This window comes from Prosopis cineraria, unplaced genomic scaffold, assembly GCF_029017545.1.
Source record: "Prosopis cineraria cultivar Desert tree isolate PC_DT_omini unplaced genomic scaffold, ASM2901754v1 PC4, whole genome shotgun sequence".
Taxonomy (NCBI): Eukaryota; Viridiplantae; Streptophyta; class Magnoliopsida; order Fabales; family Fabaceae; genus Prosopis; species Prosopis cineraria.
In genome coordinates, this window is record NW_026555335.1 from 6,017,120 (window position 1) to 6,043,274 (window position 26,155).

The following is a 26,155-nucleotide window of genomic DNA, read 5'->3' on the forward strand; positions in this document are numbered from 1 at the left end:
GTAGTTATTTTTCTTCGTTAGTTACATTAAGAGGTTTTAGTTTAAACTCTAAAATATATATCAGTCATAATTAACATAAAACTCAATCAATTATTATGTAGTATTGATGCAACACAAAATCTATAGACTATAGCAAATATTCACTAAAAGGTGATTTTTTTTTTTTAACTTTCTGCAATACAAGTGGCATCCTAATCATCAAATCAATATTAACTAATTAAGGAGATACTATTCTTAGACTATAAATATTGTAACTTATTTAAACCCTACTGCAATTTTTTTCATTCTTTTAATTTTCTCTACACATAATCTTGTTAGATTCGTGCAGTTTTTAAAAATATTTACATATTTTAGTTAGACTGATATATCAAAAATATATATTTCACCAAGAAATATTAGAAATATATTTATAACCCTATAAATATATTTTAAAATTATAGATGCCCATGTATAATTTGTGATGATGCAGCGAAGAAAAAGACGAGAGAGAAAGTGGCGGCAAAAGGCTGGGTTTGGGAACTTGAACCAGAGGCATCAACTTGGTTGGTTGGCCGTAAAATTCAAACCACACCACACCCCACCTCCCTTTCTATTTATACTCTTCCGCATCTCACCCCTTAACTGTCTTATGGCACGCCAATTAGCTTCTTCCATTCAAAATGAAGGTAACCCAATTTTGATTTCTCTTCCTACTCAATTCCTATTCACTTGGTAGTTCTTCTAAATTCTTGACCAAATCTGTCGTTTCTTCTTTTACTTGCAGCTACTAAATTGGATGCGCAACAAGCTCAATGGCAGTAAGGCGAAGAACAAACCAGACTCTGTTTCATCTACCAGTACGCATTCTCCACTCTTTCTATCATACTAGTATCTGTCTCAATTGAATGAACCTTTTTCCCAGATTTTGATGATATGCACAATATAAGGCAGGTAGGATTAAGGTTTTGAATTTTGATGATTAACTTTCCTACCAGATTTTGTAGCGGATGAACCTATCAAAGACGAGTTCAGTGACTGGCCACATGCACTCCTTACAATTGGGACCTTTGGAAACAACGGTTTGAAGGACGATTCTGAAAGAATTATTGCAGAGGACTCATCCTGCTCTCAAGATTGCGTGCAAGACCCTACGCCTGACGAACAAGAAGAAGGCAATTTTCAGAATGCATTGCAGATATGTTTGCGGGAAGAATCCTCCGCTGATCACACGAATAATTGTTCAAACTGTGAAAAGAAAGAGACATTATTCCCACACAGCACTTTAATTCCCTGCAGGGGAAAAGATCTTTGTTTGGAGAATAACAAGAGTGCAATTGGCAAGAAATCACTCACTTTTCTTCTCAAGAAGATGTTTGTTTGCAGAAGTAATCTTCAACGAACACACTTTTTCAAAGATCCACTCTCCACAGAGAGCAGAATGGAGAAGGTGACGCCAGTGTTGTCGTCCTCTTAGACCTTAACTTAGCTATATATAAGATACTTCGTTTAGGATTGATTATCTCACTCTTTGATCTGTTTTTGACTACAGATTTTTAGGGCAATACTCAATAAGAAGATACATCCCCATGGTTCAAGTTCAACGATGGTTTTAAAGAAGCACCTCAAGGACAAACAGATGACCAAATCTGACAATGATGACGACGAATTCAACAATCCTGCTGCAGACAATGGCAGTAAATGGGTCAAGACAGATTCTGAATGTAAGTACTACTATTATATTTATTCTTTATCCCTAAGAAATATAACCAACCAAAATCTATTATATTCATGTAAATTTATGTTGCATGCTCGAGTACTTAAGGTGCTTGAACACAAACATCTATGGCTGCATAATTTTTGCCAGTAACTGAGCGTACATTTACGTCCTTTTAATTATTTGCAATTTTGCCCCTTTTCTCCCCAGAGAGTTCCCTCATTCTTTGAGGAGGGCAAAAAAGAGGGCAAGATACATAGTAACGATGCTGTTCTGAATATGTGTATATTTCCTGGTTGCAGATATTGTTCTTGAGATATAAATGGCTTCTTCTCATATTCTGATTCTGCACAACTCTGTTTATTGAAGTGATAGCTGAAGCAGAATGCAAGTTGATCTATACCAAATACTAACAATTCCGGGTGTATGAATAAGCCAAGGAATAATGTGACAAATTGGAGGATGAACCTTGAAAAATCAAGAGCCTCTACAGCTCAAGCATGCCAGAAAGCATGTTGCAATTTCATGCAAAAGATTTTAGCCCCGGTTGAGTGATTTTCTTTATAACAACAGACTTTTTGGTAGGATTCCTAGCTTTGAGGGATCTTCACCGAAAATAAAATAAAATGCCAATCTTTGAGGGAACAGGGAAGCATTACATAGACCATAGTGTTTTTAAAAGCCTTACATGGATTGGGGAATTTTTGGAAGCAGATGTGTGGTCTATGTTTTGGTTTGAAAAAAAGAGTGTTTCTGAAACACTTTTGTTTTTTTGGTTAAAAAATAAACTTTCAACCTTAGAGACAGCTAAAACTGAGAGCGGATATTTTAATTGTTCAATCGAGCAATTTGGACATTTGAATTAGTTTATACCGTCTATGCTGTTCAATTGAACAACTGAATATAATCCTGTTAATTTCAAGAATAGCATTTATCGTTAAACAGTTACTAATATTTCTCTCTGCTTACAGAAGATGCAGTAGCAGTACTACAAATGATCTGTTTGCTTTGGAATGTTGGTTTAGCCAATGGGCTTGAACGAGAATACATCATTGGAAATAAATGAAGAATTCATTGTTGCTTGATATTAGGTTCACGTAGAGTTGTGTATATACAGTTAGACATTAAAAATAAAAAATGGTGATGACCTTCTTTAAAAAAAAAAAAAAAAGTGTATAGAACATTAGAACTCATACCAGACCGTCTAAAAATTACAAAAAGAATTGGAAGATCCACGAAATCTTGCAGATAAGTAAATCGAGGTCGTCAGAGTCGTATATTGCTACAGAGACAGAAAGCGACCAAATCTTCCATGGAACTTCAAAATAGGATCTATTTTGAGTCTCCAATACCCTATTATCCCAATAAGTGATATTGAAAGAAGTGTACGGAGAACCATTATGTGAGTCTCGTTAGGTTCTAAATATTCAGATTTTATAAAATACAGAAATAATCCACACCTGCATAGAAGGGAACCGACTAGGACAAGAGGTTTGATATCTGGCAACCAATATCACAAGCTTTCCAAATGAAAATACATTCTCAGTGACTCGCTCAGGAATCAGGATATGTGAGTGCATTGATGAGAGACTCCAAGAGGGGAAAGTGTGAGACAAGGTCAGAACGTTTTCCCAGCTCAAAGTCCTGGAACTGAAAGGCAGGGGCACAAGTGCAACCTACAAGGGAGTAATGGCTCTCACCATCTCTAGGAGGGGTTCTTCGCACAGACCCATCTGGAGATACCTCAAAATCCTTTGTTGGGAATGAACCAAACCACACATTGGGGGGCACTGTGTACTGTGGTTTCTGATTATCAGCCAGATTAGATCCAAGGCAGGTAAACTTGACACTCCCATCCTTATCATTTATTTCCACGACCTGCAAAATAAATTGAAAAATGTTATCAAGAGAAGGGGAACATGAAGAATCAAATTAAATTTGGGAGACAAGAAGTCCTAAAGATCTTTTGTTTCTTTCAGAATGCTAGCAGTAAATTACCCCCAATTACACTCAGTTAATCCCGGTGCCCTTAAATTGAATGCTATGTTTTTTAGTAGGATATGTTTAATATTTCGGAATCATATCCCATCGATGGGAGTTAAAGGCTACACACTGCATAAATGGATAGACTTGATGAATTACAAAGCAATGCAGTACTTTTATGTTAAGTTCCTAGTAATTCCTACCAATTCCAAAGAGGTGATTAAAGCGAGCGAGTTTTGACGTAGAAGTGATGCGTTCAATTTCTATATAAAACGATACGAATTAACTACATATTTCGTAAGCGTACAAGTGCACAAAGCTAAATGATGGAATAGGAAAAACAAAAAACCTGAGTGAACTCAGAAAGATATGCTTGCAAACACTCCAAGGTACAAAGTCCATGAACTAGGTACAGATTTGAGAGAGCGCTGAGTTAATTAGCTTATTATGATAAATATGCCCTGCAAGAAACCTTTCTTGATATACCTAAGAACAAAGGTGAAAACGAAAAATAATATGATCTAGGTTAAATTCTTTAGGCGTTTGGTCAGAAGAATCAATTCTGAGATGTCATTTGTGATGTTTATAGACTAAAAGAGGGTGAGCTAGGATCAGTTCAAAGAAAAATGGCCCTGATAGCTGAAATATCTTTTGACTGGGACAGAAAAAGCGAAGGAAAATTCAGGAAGTGCTTTTGCCACCAAATAATTGGGGATAACATATTCAGTATAAAGAACCTAAGGGGGGTGGTGGGGAACCAGGTGAAACAAAAAAAAAAGTGATCAATAAATGAGCAATTCATGAATATAGTGGAGTGTACCGTAAGAGGTTCTCCTATGTAATGATGCCAGGTTTCAGCACAGGGAATACGATGCAGGCGAGATACACTCCCAGACGGAAGCAGAAAGTATATGCAAGTAGACACTGGGCGGTCGACTCTATCTGAAAAAAAATAATGAAAATGGATAGAATTGAATGAAGGCAGTGAAATGGAGAAGAAGCAGAAAGATTGTTATGATTATACAGAAATTAGAAAGATGGAGAGAAGGACCTACATTCAGGGGGGAGCTGAGACTTGAGAAGTTGAACCGAACCATCACGGAAAGTCTCGACGAAAAACCCACCTTCGGGATGAGGCTGCAGATTCAACTTGGCCGCGATCTCTGATGCCGATAAAGGTGCAGGCTCCATGCTTGTCTCGCCCAAGAGCTCAGGTTCTGGTTCGTGAATGACGGTGATGGTCAAAATGAGATTTCAAGAAATGTGTATGTTTTTTTATTGTTATTTTTACTTTTATTTGTTAGCCCCCGCTTGATGGTGGCGGTGGTAATTGGCTGGTACAGTGGTTCTTGGAGACTACTGACTACTCCCTCCGGTCCTATTTATAAGTCATTTCTACCAATCTCATCAATACCAATACAATAAAAGTACAAGGAATAAAAGTAAGTAAAATTTCAAACATGCCTCTATATAACAAATCTAAAAAGTAATGTCCTGTTACTTTTTCTCTTTTGGAAATACCTCTCAAATATTACCTAAAAAGACGCACCGTGATTTATAAATGGGACCAAATACACCTTTTAAAATTGGACTTATAAATGAGACCGGAGGGAGTACATGTTTTTTCAAATGTGGTGTGGCGACGAATAATGCTTGGCTTAGCTCATCATTTGAACTCTGCAGCCCGCAATTTTCGGCTGAAAAAAACTCCACCAGAAATCTAACTGCTCAGAAGGACTTGGAATTGTTTTGATAAAAGATCCTTCCCTGTCAATAATTGGTGAAAGTTAAATGGTATAATGCCCTAGGTGATTAAAAAAATAAAAATTAAACGAGGTTATCCGTTGTCAATATATTTCACAAGGTCTATAACTATCAATAGATAATAAGCCCTTCTCTATTAATAATTAAGTTTCAATATGTAACACAAGATATTTTAGTATCAATATGTCATATGTAATATTTTTTTCATAATATATGCAAATCATCTTCAACAAAGTATATGCAACTTTTTTTTTCACGATATACAATCAATATTCAACTCTAAATATTTAAATATTATTTATGCATATTTGGATATCCTATACTAATTTTTCTTATAGGTACCCTTGAAAGCATATGCAGCATGTCTCCACAATATATAGTTGATCTTTAATGAAATGTAATTTTCTTTCATATATTCGAATATCACTTATTTATATTCGAATATTCCTTCCTAATTTTTCTTACGGATACCTTTAAAAGCATATGCAACCTATCTTTTACAATATACGACTCATTTTCAATGAAATACAATTTTCTTTCATATATTTGCATATGCAGAAGGTCTTTCATATATGCAATAAGTTTCTCTCATCTGCAGAAATCTTCCATATATGCAAGTAATTGATTGTCATATACAACAATTTTTCTTAAATGTTCATTTTGTTACAAGTGCAAATGATATCAAAGATAGGCAATTAGTCTTCCCTTATATGCAGTCATTTTCAATGAAATGCAATCATCTCTTAAAAAATAGTTATGATGAAAATTTACTCATTTTTCATGAAAATGCCTATAGATATTTTGAAAACATGAATAATTATTTTAAATTTTTTTTATTTTTTATAAAAACACCTATGAATATTCTGAAAACGTATATGGATATTCTAAACATGCAAATGTATATTTATTCTGAAAATTTCCTCATTTTCATAAAAATACATATGGATATTTTTAAAAAATATCTATCCTTAGAAGATTAAGCTGGGGAAAATATTTGAGAGGATTACAAGCTATAAATTGATGAATAAGTTTATTGACACTAAATTAATATAAGCTTTTTACATCTTATATGAATTTTGTAGCAATTACAATTTATTATTCTAAACTCTCAAAATATCAAATATGCAAATGGTTATTCTGAAAACACAATGAAACTTATGAAATATGAAACAACTCATAGTGAACAACTTCTTTAGTGAGATCTTCCAATGTATATTCAGATAGCACCATATTTATAAGCAAGATAATACTTGGAGCAACAAATTGCATTTACAAATTCATTTATCATTACATAATAATATGGTCTTACATCCCTTGACAACATAAATTACATTAAAACAAGATAAAATACATAATCAACTACAAATAAACCGTATAAGTAGGGTAGTGTTTATTCTTCAAAACCTTCAGATTTTTCTCCAACAAGTCATTCATTTGCTTTAATCGGATCAAGGATTTCGCATCACCAAACAATTTGCATGATTGCAAATTAATCAACTCCTCTTGATCTCATCATTTGATCCTTTGGTAACATCTTCTTGAGATTGCACTCCAGTGACTTGTAAGCATATTGTTTGAAGCTACAATAATTATGCTTGTAAGCAATTCATAAAGGACATATAAAGACTCATCACTAAATAATCTGTAGAAAATTTCATACAAATAAAAGAGACAAATGGAAGGGATTACTACAAACAAAAGAAAATGTGATCTCAACTAATAAATGAGCAGAGAAAAGTTTAATTTGCAGCTGAAAGATGTAGGAAGTAGAAAAGTTGGACCAGAATAGAAGTATACTACATGGGAAACTTGAGTTAAGAAATAAGAAACACGCTTCCACAAAGTTCCCCATAGGAGATTGCCCAAATCTGATAATTTCCAAGCCTGAAATTAGAGAAAGGCAAATCATGCGTTAATCTAATTAAAAAGCATGAGAGATGATCAAATAATTTAACTACTTGGGCATGTCATACATATCACAAGTATGATAATGAACTCATATTGAAAAGTGACCCTTGAATCTGTCCCATGGTGTTATTGAAGTTCAAATCTCTGCAAACCAGTAAGCACAAATAGTTATATCTAGATGTGAAACACCAGCAACTCAAGACCATTCATCAACTTATTCTTGTTCCACTAGAAAAATATGCGTTGTCTAATAGTTAAATCAACATATAGTCTATTATTAAAAAACAAAGTATACTCTCAAGTTTGAGATATCCAATGGAAACCACTATCTAATTTGCTTTTTTCTAGGAAACAAGTTGAAGAAAAATGGCAGCTATGCTTGAATCATGACTTTGTCTAAGTTGACGAAAAGTTCGAGATATGTAGTCTAAGCTGTGCTTGAATTCTAATTTGCTTTTTTATGGGAAACAAGTTAGAGATGCCTAATGGAAACCCACGTCTAATTTCCTTTTTTTTTTTTGCTTACATGACTTCGTCTCTTGAATCATTCAATGGAAAAAAATTAAATCCAAAGTTTTCATTAACGGAAGATATGATACTCTGAGAGAATAATCTAGGAAGTTTCTTAAAGTATGCTTAATTTGAATTTTACTAATTCAAAAAACTATACAAAACTTTTACTTTAAAAGACATGTGCCATTACATGAAAATACACCTACTAGGACCAAGCTGGACACTAATGAGGTCCAAAAGAAGAGATTTTTTTGGCCAAGTGATATGTGAAACTATCAAGGCTTGCAGTTACAACACTAGAATTCTTGCCTTTGACATTTGGGGAAACCCTAGATGCCATCAATATGTCATTTCTACTCTTCAATCTCCGCACAAATTCAAAGAGGAGGAAGGAGATGAGGATGGAGAAGAATAATCAAGTACAAAAGAGAAGATGAAGGACAAAGGACTAAGGAAAGAAGAGGAAGTCAACAAAGGAATAAGGAAAGAAGAGGAAGTCACCGAGATTGCAATGGAAACAAAGAGAAGAGATTGAGAGAAGAGAAAATTTGGTTAGGGCATTATGGTCATTTGACACTTTAAATTAAGGCTAGCAAATGACCTCAATTTCAAATTTCTCTCAAGTCCTTCTCAACAAACTTAAATTTGGTTGGGTCTTTATTAACAATTTCACTTTCTATTTTCTTTTTCTTTTTTTTTTTGCCTTTAATGTCAAAGCTGTTTATTTTTTAAGGGACAAATATATTCATGTTTCAATTATTAATTATGACCAGGCTGTGAGAGATAAACTACAATTCAACTTTAATGCTAGTTATAACATTATTAATTTCACTAATGTGTAAACTAAAATATCCCATAATTGCCAGGAGGCCAGCTAAAAATTGACATAGCATCCATTTTTAGCAGATGACTCCATGATCCATTACATCCTATCAATCAAGGGACTTGTTAGTTCAAATAAAAGAAACGAAGTCAATCGACTTGAGTTTTAATACATAATATTGAATTAGTTTTTTGCTCTTTTTACTCTTGAGTTCTCCAGCATATTCCAAATTTTTTTTTAAATTTATTATACTGTTATTCTGATACAAGTTTGTTATTGTCATAGTCTTTCCTGCTTTTTTAAGTCTGATATAGGATATTATTGTTTAGCTGTTTGAATATTGGAGACTGTAATATTGTTTTTGATATCAACAAAACGATTTTTTTTTCCCAAGACAAATAATATATTCACCAAAAATGTCACCTAGCATTTTTGTTGTTTCAGGCTTTAATTTCAGCAACAGTTTCTCGCTAAACTACTTTTGATGAGCGCAATGCATGCATGGGATTAAAAAAATACAGCAGTTAGATTTCCGTTTATTAGAGGAAAAGCTTCAAGCACATGTTTTAACCGGTACTTACCTTAACCTGTTTTTATTCATTTAAATTGATAGCCTATCGGAAACATATGGAAGTTAAATAAATTTAATAAGAACAACTTTTTTTGGGCCAATAATGAGAAGAATAACAAAAGCAAATAAATTTTACAAAAAGGGTGGCGAACAGAAGCAATCCACGGATTTGATGCAGGAAAACTGCTAAATCCGATCGATCAGATTATCAGAAGGAGATAAGGATTGAAGATGGAGTCGAACAAACAATTTGCCAAGACAAGACGTTGTCATGGCCTGTACAAGAAATATGTTGTCCCCGCTTATATTTTACAAAGTCGAGGGAGTGGTGAGGAAACTTGTTTCTTCTTTCATCACAAGCCCCCGAGAGCCACATTTTGCCTGACCAGCGTTTCAATCCTCTGCAGCATCCCATTCCTTTTACATGAGTTCTGATGTATGAACGGAGATCATTTCCAGAATGCCACCACACCAAGCTATTATTTTTCTATGAACCGATCTTGTCTGTGAAGCCGTCTTCCACCTTCCTCCCCCTCTACCATGATCTTTCTCTTTCTCTGTTGTTCTCTGTGTTTTTCTTGTGTTTGATTGGTGCCTATGCCCTCGAAAAATCAATCATGAATGGCTGAACCTTTGTTCATATATACAACCTTGCATATGCGCTGCAAGCAAACCCAACTCGAAGAACTAAGCTATCCGTATAATGGAGCTTTTCAGACCTTTACCTCCTCCATCCTCCTAATGGCTTCATTCAAGTTAATTCGTTGTTCGGGATTGCTTTCGGTGCAAGCGGCTCCGACTTGGAGAACTTGCAGCATTTGATCCAAGGAGTGGGGGGTGTTCGCTATTTCGGGATCAATCACTTCAGCTTCTCTTCTCTCGGAAATTGCAGCGAGGACCCATTGCACGACATCGGTGCCGCCCTTACCGTTGCTATGATACTGAGAAGGGAATTTGCCAGTGATGATCTCGAGGATGATGATTCCGAGGCAGTAGACGTCGATTTTCTGGGAAATTACCTGGTATTGCACGTAATCTGGGGATTTAAAGGCGAACAATGCGTGGAAAGAACTGGGGTTGAGAAGCGGATGTAAGGCGTAATCTGAGAGGAGCGGCTCGTAATCTTGGGTGAGGAGGACATTGCTGGATTTGAGGTTGCCGTGGGGAAGATCGTGGGAAGAGAAGTGAGAATGAAGGAATTGAAGCCCTCGCGAAATTCCATTGATTATCTTCAAACGGACGGGCCACGTCAGATCAGCATGAGATGTCCCTCGATCACCTGAAACATAAATAATCAGACAATGGGGTTGCCATTGTTGAAATGCAGATATTATAATTTGTTGCGATTGATTTGAGTTCGTAGGTCGTACCATGCAGAACATACAACAAGCTGCCTTTGGGCATGTATTCGGAGATGATGAGCTTCTCCTCCTTGCGGAAATGGTAAGCCAAAATGGTCAAGATGTTGGCATGTCTGATTCTCCCGAAACCTCTCATCTCGGCATCGAAATAATCTCTGCCTATCTGATTGATGGCTCTCACCCTCTTCACCACCACCGACAACCCACTAGTCATGGCTGCCTTATACGCCGATCCCAGCCCTCCGTTTCCTAGAACCTCCGCAGCCGCCTTCATTAAATCTGGCAACCCAAACACGCCCTTCTCCTCATTCACCACGACCAGATCCGCATTACCGCTCTTCGCCGCACCCCTCCTTGAACCCGTCCCCCTGCGGCTCGACTCCGATTCTCTGCTATCTGCTGAGCTCGGCACGTGCACTTGCACTACCTCGTCCATGCTTTCTCTGCTCAGCACGCTAAAGTCGCTGTCTAGACGGCGCCTTGACCTGACTGCTATGAACAGCGCCACTGCGATGATCATGCAGATAATGAAGAGAATGATCAGCATGACGTGGCCGGAAGAATTTTCACTTTCACCCTTCTCGTCGCAAGCCTTTTCTAGAGGTTTCCCGCACAGCCCCTCGTTTCCTTTGAAGGAATTAGCGCCAAATTTTGTTAGGCTCTCTGGAATCTGACCTTGCAGTTTGTTGTTAGACATGTCTAGTGATTTGATGCTCCGCGGTAGAGGTGGGATGGGTCCGGAGAATTCGTTATTCTCGAGGTGAATCTCTATGAGCATGTCTAGCTGGGATATGGAATCGGGGATGGGTCCCGAGAATTTGTTCTCAGAAAGCCATATCTTCTTCAATGAGTTCAAATAGGAGAAGAAATCCAAGGGAATCTGCCCGGAAAATTGGTTGGTGGATAAGTATAAAGCCTTGAGAGCACCGATTCTGTTGAACTCAGGAATAGGACCCGAGAAGGAATTGTTCACCAAGCTGACGGTTCGAAGGCCTTTAATCTCCAGCATAGCGTCAATGTCGACTTTGCCAGAAAGACCCAAGTCGGAAAGGTGAAGACCGGTGATGATGTTGTTGTCACAGATGATTCCTGCCCATCGGGCAGAGCAAGGGGAGGAATTAGGGACCCAAGAAGAAAGGGTGGCAGCATTGGTGAATGATTGCTTGAGCTTGAGGAGGGCATCAACGTCGGAAGAAGAAGAGAAAGCAGGAAGTGTAAGGAAGAAGAAGAGAGGGAAGAAAAGACGGAGTCGAACAGCGGCCATTTGGCTGGTACAGACGCAGGTTGTTGGCATTGAAATGTACCGCTGCCCGGAGAGATTCTACTTCTCTGAGGCTTTTGTTTGACTTGCTTTTTTCGTTTTGTTGGAATGGAGGGTGAAGCCAAAGCAAGTTGCGTCATTTTGGTGTGCTGTGTCTGGCCATGGACACCACATTGATCCTGCAGCTCCCAAAATTTGCATCGCCTTCTAACAATAGCCTATTCCTCTCTAAGGCCATCCTTCCCCTCCTTCCGACATTATCGGAGCTGTTGCCCTTGACCCAGTCAACTTCATTTTAGGCTCGCCGCCAATTCCTTGCACCATGAACTCGCTGCCTTAACTTGGAATCCTAACCAGGAGCCATATCCTCAAATTTCCTCCGATCCCCGATTTCAACGACTTTATTATCCATTTAATTTTATTCCCCAAATAATTATGAACCACACATACATGACACTGGTCTGTTGATTACAATGTAAAGAAAATGAATAAATAACAATTTGACCTTTCTTATGTTAAAAACCTCGGGTGCAAATACAAAGCTCGGACTATAAAACAGAGTACAGTTTTGTAGCAAATGACGAGTCTTCGCGGACTAGCATTAAGCACGATCGCCAAGGAAACCGAACGCCTCTTCAGTCCATCACACTAATTTGACGTGAAGGCCTGCATGTGGAAAAACAAACATTTGGTTTACCAAAAACAAAAAAAGTCACACATTATTTTCCGAGTGTATATATAGGGGTAGAGGGGCTAGCCAGCGGAGTATTAGAATCAAAGTAGTGGTAAAAGAGCATTACCGAGAAAATATTGGCGTGGCCAGGGTCGGCAACATGTGCCAACAAGTTTTCGATGGGGCCTTCCCCTGTATAAATAGCTTGGAACAAGAAACCAACAAAAGCCAGCATCGCCAGTCGACCGTTCTTGATCTCCTTGGTCCTTAGCACCATCACTGGCTCCGGTGATCCCCGCCCCCACATCATAGGATCGAACCATAACCCACCCGGGTAACCCACGTCCGGTTTCGGGTTCGTCTTGTGCGGTACCTTGGGCTCAATGTCGACACTCCCCGGGTTAATCATGTCGGCCCATCTTCGACACTCCACCCAGCCCATCAAGCCCAATTGCACGACGAGCAACGTTATTGGATCAGTGAAGTATTCTCGGGCACCAGCATCGTACCAGGAGAAGTTCTCTATGTATCCCATCTTCTCCAGTAGTTCCGGGATCAGAATTCCCGATACCGCCAGCATTGCCCATCTGGCGTGCATGAGCTCCGCTTGAGCGAACCATTTTAGAAACTCCGGATCCGACCCTGGGAAATTTGAAGCTTGTTAATGGCGGAACGTAATAATCCCCATCAATCTCCCGGCCAATTCAGCAACAACAAAACACGTACCTAATCCAAGAGGGTCGAAGCCAAAATCCCCGGGAAGACTGTGATTGACATGAAATTAAGCAACTTCGATATCTCAAGAACAATCCCTAGAAAAAGTAAACATGATATCTCAGGATGAACACGTTGATTACCTGCCGTCTAGCCACTCGGGAGGCGAACTACCAGGGAACCACAATGGCCTATCCGGAGGGAGTGGCTCGCAAACGCTTGATACTCCTTTGGTGGCATTAGTGAGAGTTTTTCTGGGAAAGCTTGTTTCTGTTCTTTGGAGGAAAACCTTCGGGTGTATTTCTCTGTATCTAAACAAGAAACACTACAACAGAATGAGATGATGGTTGATGAGAGCATCGGATAGTTTAAATGGTAGGCCCGTCGAAAATGAAGGGATTGGACAAAATACCTGTTGGGAAAAGTTGACAGTGCGGTGGAGGATATGGTTAGAGCCATCGGTTATCAAGCTGAGATTTGCAGAGATTAGTAAGAAGAACGAGGGTCTACTTTCAGTTGGCGACAGTTTATCCCCTCACTGGATTATGGATATTTCTAGGGAGAAAAGCGGGCAAGCAACCGCCAATGGAATGTGAAATTGGCACGTTCTTCGGATATGGGAGCGTGTGTCTTGTTTATCATTGACCCGGCTGAAGCCCAATCAGAAGCATATTTGCTATCGTCATTGTAAGGCCAAATTCAGTTCTTCCAAAAACAAAACAAAGCCCAACTCGAAACCCCTGCTCGTTCGGCCGAAAAGCTTATTGTTAAGGGTATGTGATAACAGGGATTAATATTAAACAAGAAAAGATGTTTCAGAGAAATCACTAAATGGGGAAATTTAATTTTAAATCCATGAACTTTCTTTCAATTATGGATTTAATAACTGAACTTTAGTTCAAAACAAGTTGGTCCTTATAGCTTATTGATTTAAAGAGGAGCAGAAATTGAATTGTTATATGATACAATAGAAACTAAGTTACAAGTTGAAAATTATAGGTGCTGAGCTATAAAATATTGATATTTCAAATTACCTCACGTATCGATATCCGTATCATATTGATTCGATACTTCTTCGATACGTATTTGTAAAGTATCAAAATAATATTTTTTAAATTTTAAAAAAATTTTAATTTTCAATATGTATCTTATACTTTTAGACTGCTAATTGATACTTGAAAACCAAAAGTTTTAAAAAAATAAATTTATTAAAACTTGTAATATTAAACATTTTATTATTAATATTATTTTTGATTTGTTTTTAAAGTCAAAAATTAGATTTTCCTTAAAAAATAAGTTTTGGATATAATAAAAGAATAAATATTGCATTTTTCTTAATTATAAAAACATGAAAATATAATCTTAGAATGGTCAAGGAGGAGAAAATATTGATACTATACATATTAGTAAAGATTAGGTAGCAAGCAATTAAATATAGATAAAATAAAAATACAATTAATGATTATGTTTTATTTGATATTATTAGAAAGGATTATATATGTCTGCTAATTTGAATAGATCTAGTGGATAATTGGGGGGGTAAGTTCAGGAGTTACATTTTCCTTGGCAAATAATTTTACGGCTGAGTTGAGGATTGAAGACTTTTTTGTCAATAAAATTATTAATTATTAATATGGTGAAAATATTTAAATTTAATGTTTTTTTGGCTGATAGTGGACAAATATAATTTTTAAGGGAGAGATTGGAGCAATAAGATAATTATTAAGATGTTAGGTAAGTATGTAAACATTAAAGTTTGAGAGGGATTGAGTTTAAGTCTGCACTTGTTCTGATAAGAACTCGCCACCGTCTCAACCACTCCATTATATATGTCATTATATTGCTTCACGTTGCAGCAATACACAGGGCACTTTCATTAGCAGTTCAGCTACTCTTTTATAAATCCTTACATCTACTCTTTTATAAATCCTTTGAATACATTGCACAAAACTTCGAAGCAGATATGCATTTTCTGTGACAATTGTAATGTGTATTTGTTCCTATTTTTAAACACAAGGCACATTAAAAATCATTTTTAAAAATACGACTCAATGTATATATCTCAATGTTTTATATTGAAAACTAAAATGTGCACCGGTACTTCTTAGGATGACGCATGAGACAAAACATAACGTTCATAACCCAGGAATTGAGCAAATTCTTTATAGAAGATTGCATTACGTACATACATAAATATTAATGTTATTGACTTTGATAATTTTGTTTCAGATTTCTTGCTGTATCGAGATTCCATCGACATATATTGCACCCCAAACAGTCAATATATTCCGTCTGTTTTGTAATGGATTACACTGCTATAGGTATTCATATCTCCTCAATTCTATCGGCATCAACGTGTTAGGAACAAGGGAAAAACCATACGTGACTTTTTAGATTTATATTATTTTTATTGAAAGACGCGATTAAATCTCTGGTTTTTAGTGATGAGTACATTTTTAATTAAATTATGTTTAAGTCATAATAATAAATAAATAAATAAATGTGGGTTTCAAGGGTTGCTTAACCTTTGACCATGTTTCGACTTTCAGAATAAAATAGTGATTATAGAATTCCCGAGGAAGAGAGAAGGAGTTGGCAAACAAATCATTGAGGGGAAACTTCATTATATTCATCCATTGATCAGTGGTTTTGGCGAAGCAAGAGAGAGACAAGGCATACTTGTTAACTTAACTATACAATAAGAGGACAGCTTGAATCAGAAGGATTTAAGAAATGATTGAGCATAGCTTTCAACAAGGAAAGCATACGAGTGAGAACGTACTAAAAACTTGATCACAGATACTTCCCAACCAGAGGCTTTGATCGTTCGATGTTAAGGCAAGGATTCAATCTATGACCAATCTCTCATAAAGTCACAATACTGTGTGACCACCAGCAGCGCTTGATGAAGGTCCAAATCTGTTTTCATCAGCTGTGGGAAATTCATTTTGACCGTTTGTTTTTGGTGGGTGACTTTTTCTCTGTGTTTTTATTTCTACTGATGTAGCTTTGACCCGTCTTGTGTGTTTACTGTTTAGCAAACAATGAAAATTTATTAAATAAATTGACTATAAATAATAAATAACAACTTGGGAATTTAACGGATTCATGTGTGCAATCAATATAACAACTTGATGCTTTACATGACAAATTTATGTAAGGTATTTTATCCCCAACAAGTAACATGGCTTTGTAGAGCAAGCAAAATTTTTAATTCTGATGCAAATGAATCATAAACTTAACGTCAATCTATTACCTTACCCTCCGTTTGACATAGAAAGAAAATATAAATAAAAAAAAATTAGAAGAGAAAACTAGAAGTCAGAGCATTTTTGTGTCATAACATAAAGGGTACGTTTGGTATGATAGAAATGAGTAGGATCAATATGAAAATGAAAATAAAATTGAGGAAAGTGTTTGTTTGATATGATAGAATTGGAAACTTTTTCAATTCCAATTCCACCAAATAAAACCCAAGTTTTTAAATTCCATCTTCCATTTTTAAATTTTTACTCCTCCCTCTCTGGTCAACCGTTTCTTATCAACCTTCCTATTATTGGAATTCTCACTCACTTTTGGATTATCTCAACAGCAAGTCAACAATAGCCTCCTTTGTTGACAGTGGTGAGTTAGCAAGTTCCTCAATGCCAGTGATCTCTTTCATTTCATCACCATATCAGTCTCCTTTTTGATCTCACGACCTTCTTCCTCAATTAAGAAGATTTGGATCATTCTCCCTTAATCTCATGACATTCAACCACCTCTGTCTCCTTCAATCTCCAATAATGACAATCTCCATTAATGGTAGAAATTGAAACTTATGACCAGGGCTGTGCAAGAAGCCTGAATGATGGGCCTGATTGGTTTTTTACCCTACTCACGCTTAAAAAACTCGCCCAAAAAAAATGAGCATGGTCGAGCAGAGCTTGAACCTTGAATTGGGCAAGGTTTAAGGTTGAGGTATCCAGCCAATTAGCCTTGCTCGACCTAAGGTTATATATATATATATATATATATATAAAAAAAAATAAAAGCGATGTCATTTTTGTTGGTTGGCATTGGGAACTTGAAATGAAACCCTAATATCCCTTCCTCACTCCTCACTCTTTAGCTCTAGTCCTCAATTCTTAACTTCTCACTTCTCAACCGTCTCCCTGTCTTTTTCTTGCAATCTTACACAATCGCACCAATTACCACCATTACCGCCACCACCCGTCCGCCGCCTAGGACTCAATAGCATCATCCCACCCTCTATCTCGACACCTCCCTTTAACTAAAAAATATAGGCTCATTGTTCGGCCTTAGTGAGGGATTGAAAATTGATCTATGCTTTCTCATCTCAACATTTCCCTCCATCTCGCCATCTCCTTTCTTCTCAAGCTCTCAACATCTTCCTTCATATCATGTGTCAATAGAGCTTTAAAGGCTAAAGTTTATCTTTTTGAAGCCTGGGTTCTTCTCTTAGAAGATTGGGCAAGTATTGGCCAGATCTCTGCTTCTCTTTCACTCTCTTAAATCAAAGATTAGAAATTGTTTAGACTTTAGATGTAGTCTTTAGACAGAAGTGTAGTTTGTATTCAAACTCTGTTAGATTCAAAATGGTTGAAATATTGGGTTTTAGAAGATTTGAATATTGGTTAATGTCTTCTTTATTTTTTGCATCTTTTGGCATTTTGTTTCTGCTATTATTGGATTCTCTAGTTTTGTGTTTCTTTCTAGTTTTGTTCTTTGTGTTTGTTTATCCTTGGCTATTGTAGTTAGGTTGATTTAATTAATTCTTCTTATTTTTTTATTTCAGGCTGTCGATGGTTGAAACCTTAAAGGGATGGGCATTAACAATTCACTATTTGTCTCATTTATGTTTCAGTTTTGTTGTCTAGGATTAAATTTCAGTTTGAATTAGACTTTATAATGTTAATTGTAGATATACCCAAATATTATTTTATAATGTTTGTACAAAATATATAAATTGATCTGACTAAATAAGTCATGCCTAATATAGTTTATATCCACAAAATTTTTCCCTTTATTCTTTTTTAACTTTTTTTAAAAAAATAATATGGGTTAAATAAGTCAACCTTAACCCATCAGGGTTAACTCATATGACTCACGGGTTACATGGTGTAGATAAAAAAAACTCATTTTTATTTGGGTAAATTTTTTTCTAACCCAACCTAACCCTTATAATTGATTATTTGGGCCAACCCACATAACCGGACTCATATTCTCGACTCTAGTTATTTGTCATTTGCATCGGTCTTGTAGTGAACTTTCTTCTCATTTGTACTAGATTTTTTATGAATGTTCAATTATGGATGTAATGTCATCCCCAATAGGGGTGTTCACGAGTTGGGACAGGGTCAGGACACCCCTGTCATGTATCTCGTCTTGTCCTGTCCTGAAAGTCATCCCGTCCTGTTAGGAAGCAGGACAAAACTAGGATAAGATTAGGACATCTTGTTGTCCTGATAAATTAGACAATATTAGAGAAAGATATAGATAATTTAAAATCATATAATCTATTAAGTTTAAAATTAAAACAATATAAGTACATAAATCACAACAATTTAAAGTCAGTTATTGAATTACATTAATCACAACTACACATTTTAATAGCAATTACAAGTGATCTCTGGGATATAAGAGCAGCAACAATAGGCCAGTCAAGTACAATATCAAATCACTGTTCTTATACTTTAGTTAAGATATGCTAAGCTAATTACTCTTCTAAAAATAAAGTAATGGATACAATATAAATAAAAGTTATCAAATAGATAAATATAAAAATAAATTATATTAATATAATTAATGTATTATAAAGACATATATCGCCTTATTTACTCTATGTCATTAAAATTATCAATATAAGAAATTTTAGTTTTAAATAAGAATTACATGTATTGAAATTATAATTGATAATAAGTATAAATATGTTAACATAATTAATATATTTAATGTATTTTTTAAAATAAAAAATAATGTGTGTGTGTGTGTGTCTGTGGGTATAATATTGGGACGAGATGGGATGTCCCAAAAGTAATCACGTGTCCTGTCTTGTCTTGCAAAGTTCTGTCCCGATTGTTTTCAAGCTGGGACGAGACCTGTCTAGATATAATCGGGACAATATCAAGCTAATCAGGACGGGTACAAGTTGAACACCCCTAATCCCCAACATTTCCAAACACACAAAACACCAAATATGAAATACCATTATAATAATCAGGAATAATTAAATCCCTTAAAAAATGGTCATCACAACATAAGGGTTATGAAAAAGCTAAAGAAGTTAGGATCTCAAGAAAACTCCTTTTAAAATGCTGTTTGAGCTCAAACTATAATTTAAGCTCTAAGAAAAATAATTGGAACAATATAAAAAATTTTAAATTTTTGCTCCGTGCACTGCAGCGTGGGCCTTTCCCACTACATCCCTCTCTGTGCATTGGCCCCAGCGTGTGCTTGTTGTCATGACAGCAAACTACTGTCATTACAACACTCTAGGCCAACTTTTAGAGTGCATCGCTTGGCTATCTGACGTATGATTCGAGTGATCCAAGCATCCATACATAGCTTTTTGAGCTATCTAGCCATTAGCTTCGGTCTCACAATCAAAAATTAATCCAATTGAAAGTTGCACATCCAAATACAAAATGGCATCTTTTCTTTTCAAAACAACAACCAAGGTGTCTAAACTCACATACCAAGTGTCAATAATCATGAAACCACTTAAACTAACTCAAATGGATCATAAACAACCTGTTTACATAGTTAAATCACAACAATATCACTCCATACAAAATTTAGCCATCCAAACCCTAAATTAGCATAAACCCAAAAAGGGTAACAACAATACAATAATCTTTCTTATGGCCATTCAAATATACAAATATACAAAATCAATACTTGTACTAGTATCTCAACCTCTCACAACTAGTACACCATAATTACAACATTTCAAGTTGAGATACCCACAATTCACAGTAGAAATTCATGCAAGTGATACCAAAATAGCTTTATGATCCTAAGTTGGCATGTACATAATTAATTCATTATAAAACCAAGAGAAAGAGAAATGACTATATAAACACTAGTTCCCTTAATGCTTAAAAACACCTTCCTTTTCTTTGCCCTTATTGAAACCTTCACTTAAAATATATAACTACGGCGTGAGTCGAGAACTCAATAACTAAATAGTCTAATTAAATTACTTGTGCGTGAGAATAGTAGTAAGCATGTGCAGTGGCACATAAAACACATAACAAATTACGTATATATATACACATATGATTATAAAAACTATATGCATGATCAACACACTACCTTATACTCTCCTTATATCTTTCAACTAAATTTGTAGGCTGATAACTCAATAAAACCAAATCTATATAACTAAGTTAGCCTAAACTCACCAATCGTGGGAGGCAGCCTTGGCTAAGAGCTCCTTCGCTCACTATAGGCCATAAATTTTTCTTGTCTATGAATATTAAGGGTATCAATGCTCAATCTATCTCACATAACATTAGAACTTCAAAACAATATAAAACCATACACCAGAGCCTTTATGGTGCCAATATACCATTTAGATTTTCAAATAATGTCCCCAACATCATACCAAGGTGAACCCTCACTCTCTCATAATGATCATGTCAAACATATGCTCAATGTATCTATAGATAATCATAACATATAATTTCCACTAAGATGATCATTTCTGGCAAAAACCATAAAATTTCACAAATACTTATATTTGATTATAGGATTTAGTCAAAATAAAAAATGTTTAAAACATAATTTTTCATTCCATTGTACATAAAGTTTTTAAATTTACAATCATTTTATGTTAATATATACTAGTGTTGCTCACTGCAAGTGCACGGGTCGTAGCAAGTAATATAATGAAAGTAAAGTATCGTTCCCTCAAGGATTTGTTCAAAAACAATGATCAAGCAAAAGACTAAGTAAATTTGATCAAGTTGAGCTACAAAAAGTTAGGTGAAAATGATTTTGCTTATGAAGCTAATACTAGAAAATAAAGAAAAGTGAGTGATTCACAAACTTCCAACACAAATTGAGACCTAGGATTAATTGTCCCCCTTGCATTTCATAACACCAAAATTACCTCATCTCATAAATGCTTTTAATGAAAATAAGTGCTAACCTAGGTTCTAAAAATACTTGGACAAGCTCTCTCAAGTCATGAACAAGTGTTTAGTTAAATTAATTGCCCAATCTCTTGTTACAATTAATAAAACTCAATTTTAAACACCAACCCTAATGTGGCTATGCAAGGCTAGCAAGTATATCTATATCTTACTAGCAAAACCATCCATTCAACATACAAATATCAAGTTCTTACACAATTTTACCCAAGTTCTACACTCAACCTAGCCCTCTCAAGCATCAATTAAGTGAACCCAACATCTAAATGGTGGCCAATCAAGTAGAAGCATTAAGGAAAGAGTAAAATAAACACATATATATCATTAATCACAAAAAGAGAGGAGAAATATGGTGTTAATCCATACAAGGGTTCCAAATAATCCTAGAACAAAGGGTTTAGCTACTCATAATCATCCACAAGCTACAAATATACAAAATAAGTGGACCCATTTCAGATTACAAGAGAGGAAAGGGAAGAGGAATAGAAAAACCAAAGAAAATGAGCTCCAAATGTCTTCAAAGCTTCAATCTCTTGATCCCAACTCTTTCAATGCCCAAACCCTAGCACAACCAAGCTCCAAAAGTGTCTAAAAGTCTGAAGAATGTGTTCTGGGTCGAGCTCTCAGCTTATATGTGTCCTAGCCAACCAATTTCTGATAAATGAAACGCAGCGTTTTTCTGACAACGGCGAAAGTCGCGAACGAAAGTCACGACTTTGGGACGACTTTGGCAGTTTTACACTGTTTTTACAGCTAACGAAAATTATTCATTTTTTTTCTTGATTTCTTCATCCAAAAGCCTTCCAAAAACATCCACAAAGCTCCAGAAATGCTTCTAATCAAAACTTCAATCAAAATAACATGAAATTAGGCTAAAAATATCAAATTAAAGCCAAGAACACAAGCCGAAAACAAAATGCACATTTTCCTAATTTGAGCAATAAAAACATATACAATTGAACCAAAATGGATTAGAATCTAAGGAAAATGTGATGAAATAACATGAACTTCTAGATGTTAACAATAGTACAAAACAAAGGTATTAACTTTAACATCTATCATACAACCATCCAAACATAGAAAAAGAAAGTTTAAACAATTTAGTTACCTCTAGAGCTGTCAATTATGGCTGGGGCATAAACAGGTTGGCCCTAATAAGCTCGATAATGTTTCAGGGCTTCCTGTTACAAGGCCTGGCCCTAGCCCTCAGGGCCTCGGCCCTTTTTTTTCACTTTTTTTCATTTTAAAATTTTAAAAAATAGATTTATAATCCTAAAAAAAGTTATTATACATAAAATTAAGTTTAAAAAAATAAATTTAAATCAATTTACACCACAACAAATAAAGAAAACTTAAACATTCAAGTCTAATATCAAATAGCAACGTCAAAATTAATACCAATAAAAATTAAACTTGGCTAATATTATCAACTAAATGTTAATGAATGAATAAAAGAGGGATGAATAAGTCTAATATGTTCATTTCTTTTAGTTATATATTTAATCTTCTATTTTTTATATTACAATTTTAAAAAATTAATAAAAGGCCTTAAAAGGTCAGCCTTAGCCCTAAAAGGTCGACCCTTTTATTTTCAGGCTTAAAAGGGCTTCCTTTTTAAACTTGAATTATCATTTTTCCTTTTAAAGTAGCGGCCTGACCCTAGTTATTTTTTAGCTTAAAAGTGCTGGCTCGATGGGCTCGACCATAATTGATAGCTATAATTATCTTAACCATTTTGTCACTAAAAGGGTTATCATGGTCAAGACTTAGCTTCACACGTGTCCATTAACATGAAAACACCTAATTAATATTTAATCTACAAGATTAAACATTTAATCATCAATCTACACACTAATTAACCCTTTTTAAACACAATTTTGGGTACCAATGACACCCAAAACCTTACTTTAACAATACCAACTCTCTCAACATACTCCAATAGTCTCATTTAACATCCAAACACACTAAGAATCCTAAATCTATACCCACATTATTCTTGATCTCCTAAATTTCACTTAGGGTTCATCCAAACCCTAACCAAAAATTTTAAATTATTGCACAATTCATAAACCTAGGTTTAGAGGCTTGATTTAATTCTCCAAAACCTTAACTAAGGCAATGGGTTTGGTCACAACTTAAGAAAAACTAAAATCAAGTCCCATATTACCCTAAACATATTAAAATTCACATAAAGGGAGATGGAGAGATGTAGGAAGTTTACCCAAGAATGAATGTTGCCCAAAATGCTTCTAAATTACTCATAAGGTTAAGCCTTAGCAGCCGTAAGCCCTTCTTCCATCACTTCTCTCATTTCCTCTTTCCCTCTTCTGTTTTTCTGTCTAGTTCACAAATTTGATATGTGCATATTTTTGCAAATCCACCATAGTGCATGGTGAGTCTGCCACGACGAATGGCACAGAGAGGCTCAGACATGTTTTGGGCCTCTCTTCGTGCCATGATCTACTTAAACTCCAACCCAACTCTCTTTTAAGGCTGTTCAATGATCTAATAACTATATTAGTCTTTTAAACACTAGAAACTTTCAAGATTTGAAACTCAAGATATTATAATGGATGACAATGATAAATATTGGAACTATTTCGATTGAAATACTAGCTAGTCTACAGTTGCAATGATCTATCATCTGTGAACATGCTTTCATGTCAAATTATTCAACCTAAAATTTAATTATGGTTATGTTATGTATTAATATCAAGGATGATGAATAATGAATGCCTATTTATTTGCACTAGACTTTATGGCTTATGTAATACTTTCATGTTTATTTTTAGGTTATTGGATAGGAAATTTAATGTTGTCAATTTGTTTTTTAGGTCCTATGTTGCTGTGTGTTATTTTAGATTTATTTTCAAGTTATTGAATCTAAAATTTGCTATTGAAAATGCCATTTTCAGGGGCCTTCTTTAAGCCCAATAGTCAAATGTCTACTCTAAAAGGAAGGGTTGAAGTTTAAGCCTGAGTTGCCTGATCCTGCCCTGGCATGAATGGACATCTTTTGGTTAGAGTTAGGCATTGGGCAGAGTTTTATTGCTCAATGACATTTAAGGCCTAACATTGGGGTTAATTGTCTGCCCCAGGCGACCTTGCCCATACACACCCTTACTCATGACCATCATATTTTACTAGGTTTTGAGAGAAATTGAAGCTCATTAATGGCAGAAATCGAAGCTCAACCACCACGACCTCCCTCTTTCTCTCATAAATCAAAAATGAAAAAATCACAACCCAAACTTTGATTGTTCGTAGGAGATATTGATTTTCCCATCTTTCCACATATATATTTATTTCCCTTAAAGATATTGTTTTCTATCTTTTGATTTGATCTTTTTATGCTTGACTTGGATCTAGTTTTGTTCCTTTTTTTTATGGCTACACCTTGATAGCAGTCAATAATGATGTTATCTGGATTAGGGCATTTTTTAGGATGATGGCATTGTAGTCTTTTCATATGATAAATGTAAATATTAAATAAAAATATTATCTCAATTCTACATGTATGCCAAACATGTTTTTAAAATCCATACCCATCACCATTTCCATTTCTATTTTCATTTCCACTATATCAAAAGGGGAAAAAAAAATTTTCTTTAGCAATACCCCTCTAGAAAATTAGAAGAAAATAAGGGTAGAAAATCTCTTTTTCTTATAATTTTATCTCATAATTTCCCCCTTATTTTATTCTCATTCCAAACAAAACCTTGATGGCACATTAAGAGGGAGTTATAAGTGATAGGTCAAATATCTTTCTACGGTAGAATCCACCGGTAAACTCATACATGCACAGAGAAACCCATTCAAGGATGGAGATCTTTTTTTTTTTTTACACAAACCCTGACTTATATTTTTTTTTTTTGGAGAAATACTTAGGTAGATTGAATGCACCATCTTATTTGTATTTTATTTAATTAAAATATTTTAAGTAATTTGAATAAAATCTTATGTGACCTTTTTTAAATTAATTTTATTTTTATAACAAAATACACATTTGAGTTTTTGCCTTTTTTCTTTCTACTATCATTAATATCAAAATCAATATTTAATTAATGTCATTCAAATATCATGTTTTTATTGAACAGATTATAAATGACATGGCACATCAGTCTACCTAAGTATTTTTCTCTTTTCTCATTCTTGAAATTGTAAATATTACACTGTTATAAATTCTACCTTTTATATTAATATGAAGTAAACATAGGATTCATATATTGAATAAAATATAAAAAATATTATATTTAAATTTGTGCATGACTTAGAAAATGTGTTTTTTTATGTTTTGATTTATTTGGTCAAAAAAATGTTTTGATTTACAACTAGTTTGTTTAAAATTAAAAAAATAAGTGATTTTCACATAGTTCACATATTTTATAAAATATTTATTTTATAGAAATAAAAAATAACATTATTTTATATTTGATTACAATTAAAAATTATTATTATTTATTTACTTTTAATTATTATGATGTCTTCGTGGAATTTATGAAAAAATAATTTATTGCTTAGTTGTTTTAAAATTTTATGATATATTTATATTTTTATAATATTCTCTCTCATTTGTCACAACAGACTATTTTCAAAAGTTATTTAAGATAATTTCTCAAATAATCAGAAAACTATTTTTTTTAGATTATGATTATTTTCAAAATTTTAAATGAGCATTACAAAGTTTGATAAAATATTTTATTAAAAAATAAATAATTTTTTGATGCGAAAAAAC

The 26,155-nt window shown here is 34.8% G+C and overlaps 4 protein-coding genes across 4 annotated transcripts; 1 reads left to right on the forward strand and 3 right to left on the reverse strand.

Moving 5' to 3' along the window:
- Window positions 1-442: 442 nt before the first annotated feature.
- Window positions 443-2,236, forward strand: LOC129307798 (protein DEEPER ROOTING 1-like). Its single transcript, XM_054948707.1, has 5 exons — window positions 443-665; window positions 764-836; window positions 975-1,426; window positions 1,529-1,700; window positions 1,996-2,236. The coding sequence occupies exons 1-5, from the start codon at window positions 660-662 to the stop codon at window positions 2,013-2,015; spliced, it is 723 nt and encodes a 240-aa protein (XP_054804682.1). The 5' UTR covers window positions 443-659; the 3' UTR covers window positions 2,016-2,236.
- Window positions 2,237-3,008: 772 nt separating this feature from the next.
- On the reverse strand, window positions 3,009-4,957 carry LOC129307799 (uncharacterized). Its single transcript, XM_054948708.1, has 3 exons — window positions 4,732-4,957; window positions 4,497-4,618; window positions 3,009-3,571 (listed from the first exon to the last, which is right to left on the reverse strand). Exons 1-3 carry the CDS (start codon window positions 4,865-4,867, stop codon window positions 3,248-3,250), a joined length of 582 nt encoding a protein of 193 aa, XP_054804683.1. The 5' UTR covers window positions 4,868-4,957; the 3' UTR covers window positions 3,009-3,247.
- A 4,402-nt stretch (window positions 4,958-9,359) lies between these two features.
- Window positions 9,360-12,136, reverse strand: LOC129307880 (pollen receptor-like kinase 3). The gene is made up of 2 exons (XM_054948819.1): window positions 10,626-12,136; window positions 9,360-10,534 (listed from the first exon to the last, which is right to left on the reverse strand). Exons 1-2 carry the CDS (start codon window positions 11,908-11,910, stop codon window positions 9,969-9,971), a joined length of 1,851 nt encoding a protein of 616 aa, XP_054804794.1. The 5' UTR covers window positions 11,911-12,136; the 3' UTR covers window positions 9,360-9,968.
- A 141-nt stretch (window positions 12,137-12,277) lies between these two features.
- Window positions 12,278-13,837, reverse strand: LOC129307881 (photosystem I chlorophyll a/b-binding protein 6, chloroplastic). Its single transcript, XM_054948820.1, has 5 exons — window positions 13,677-13,837; window positions 13,408-13,575; window positions 13,277-13,314; window positions 12,678-13,192; window positions 12,278-12,543 (listed from the first exon to the last, which is right to left on the reverse strand). The coding sequence occupies exons 1-5, from the start codon at window positions 13,721-13,723 to the stop codon at window positions 12,526-12,528; spliced, it is 786 nt and encodes a 261-aa protein (XP_054804795.1). The 5' UTR covers window positions 13,724-13,837; the 3' UTR covers window positions 12,278-12,525.
- Window positions 13,838-26,155: the final 12,318 nt, after the last annotated feature.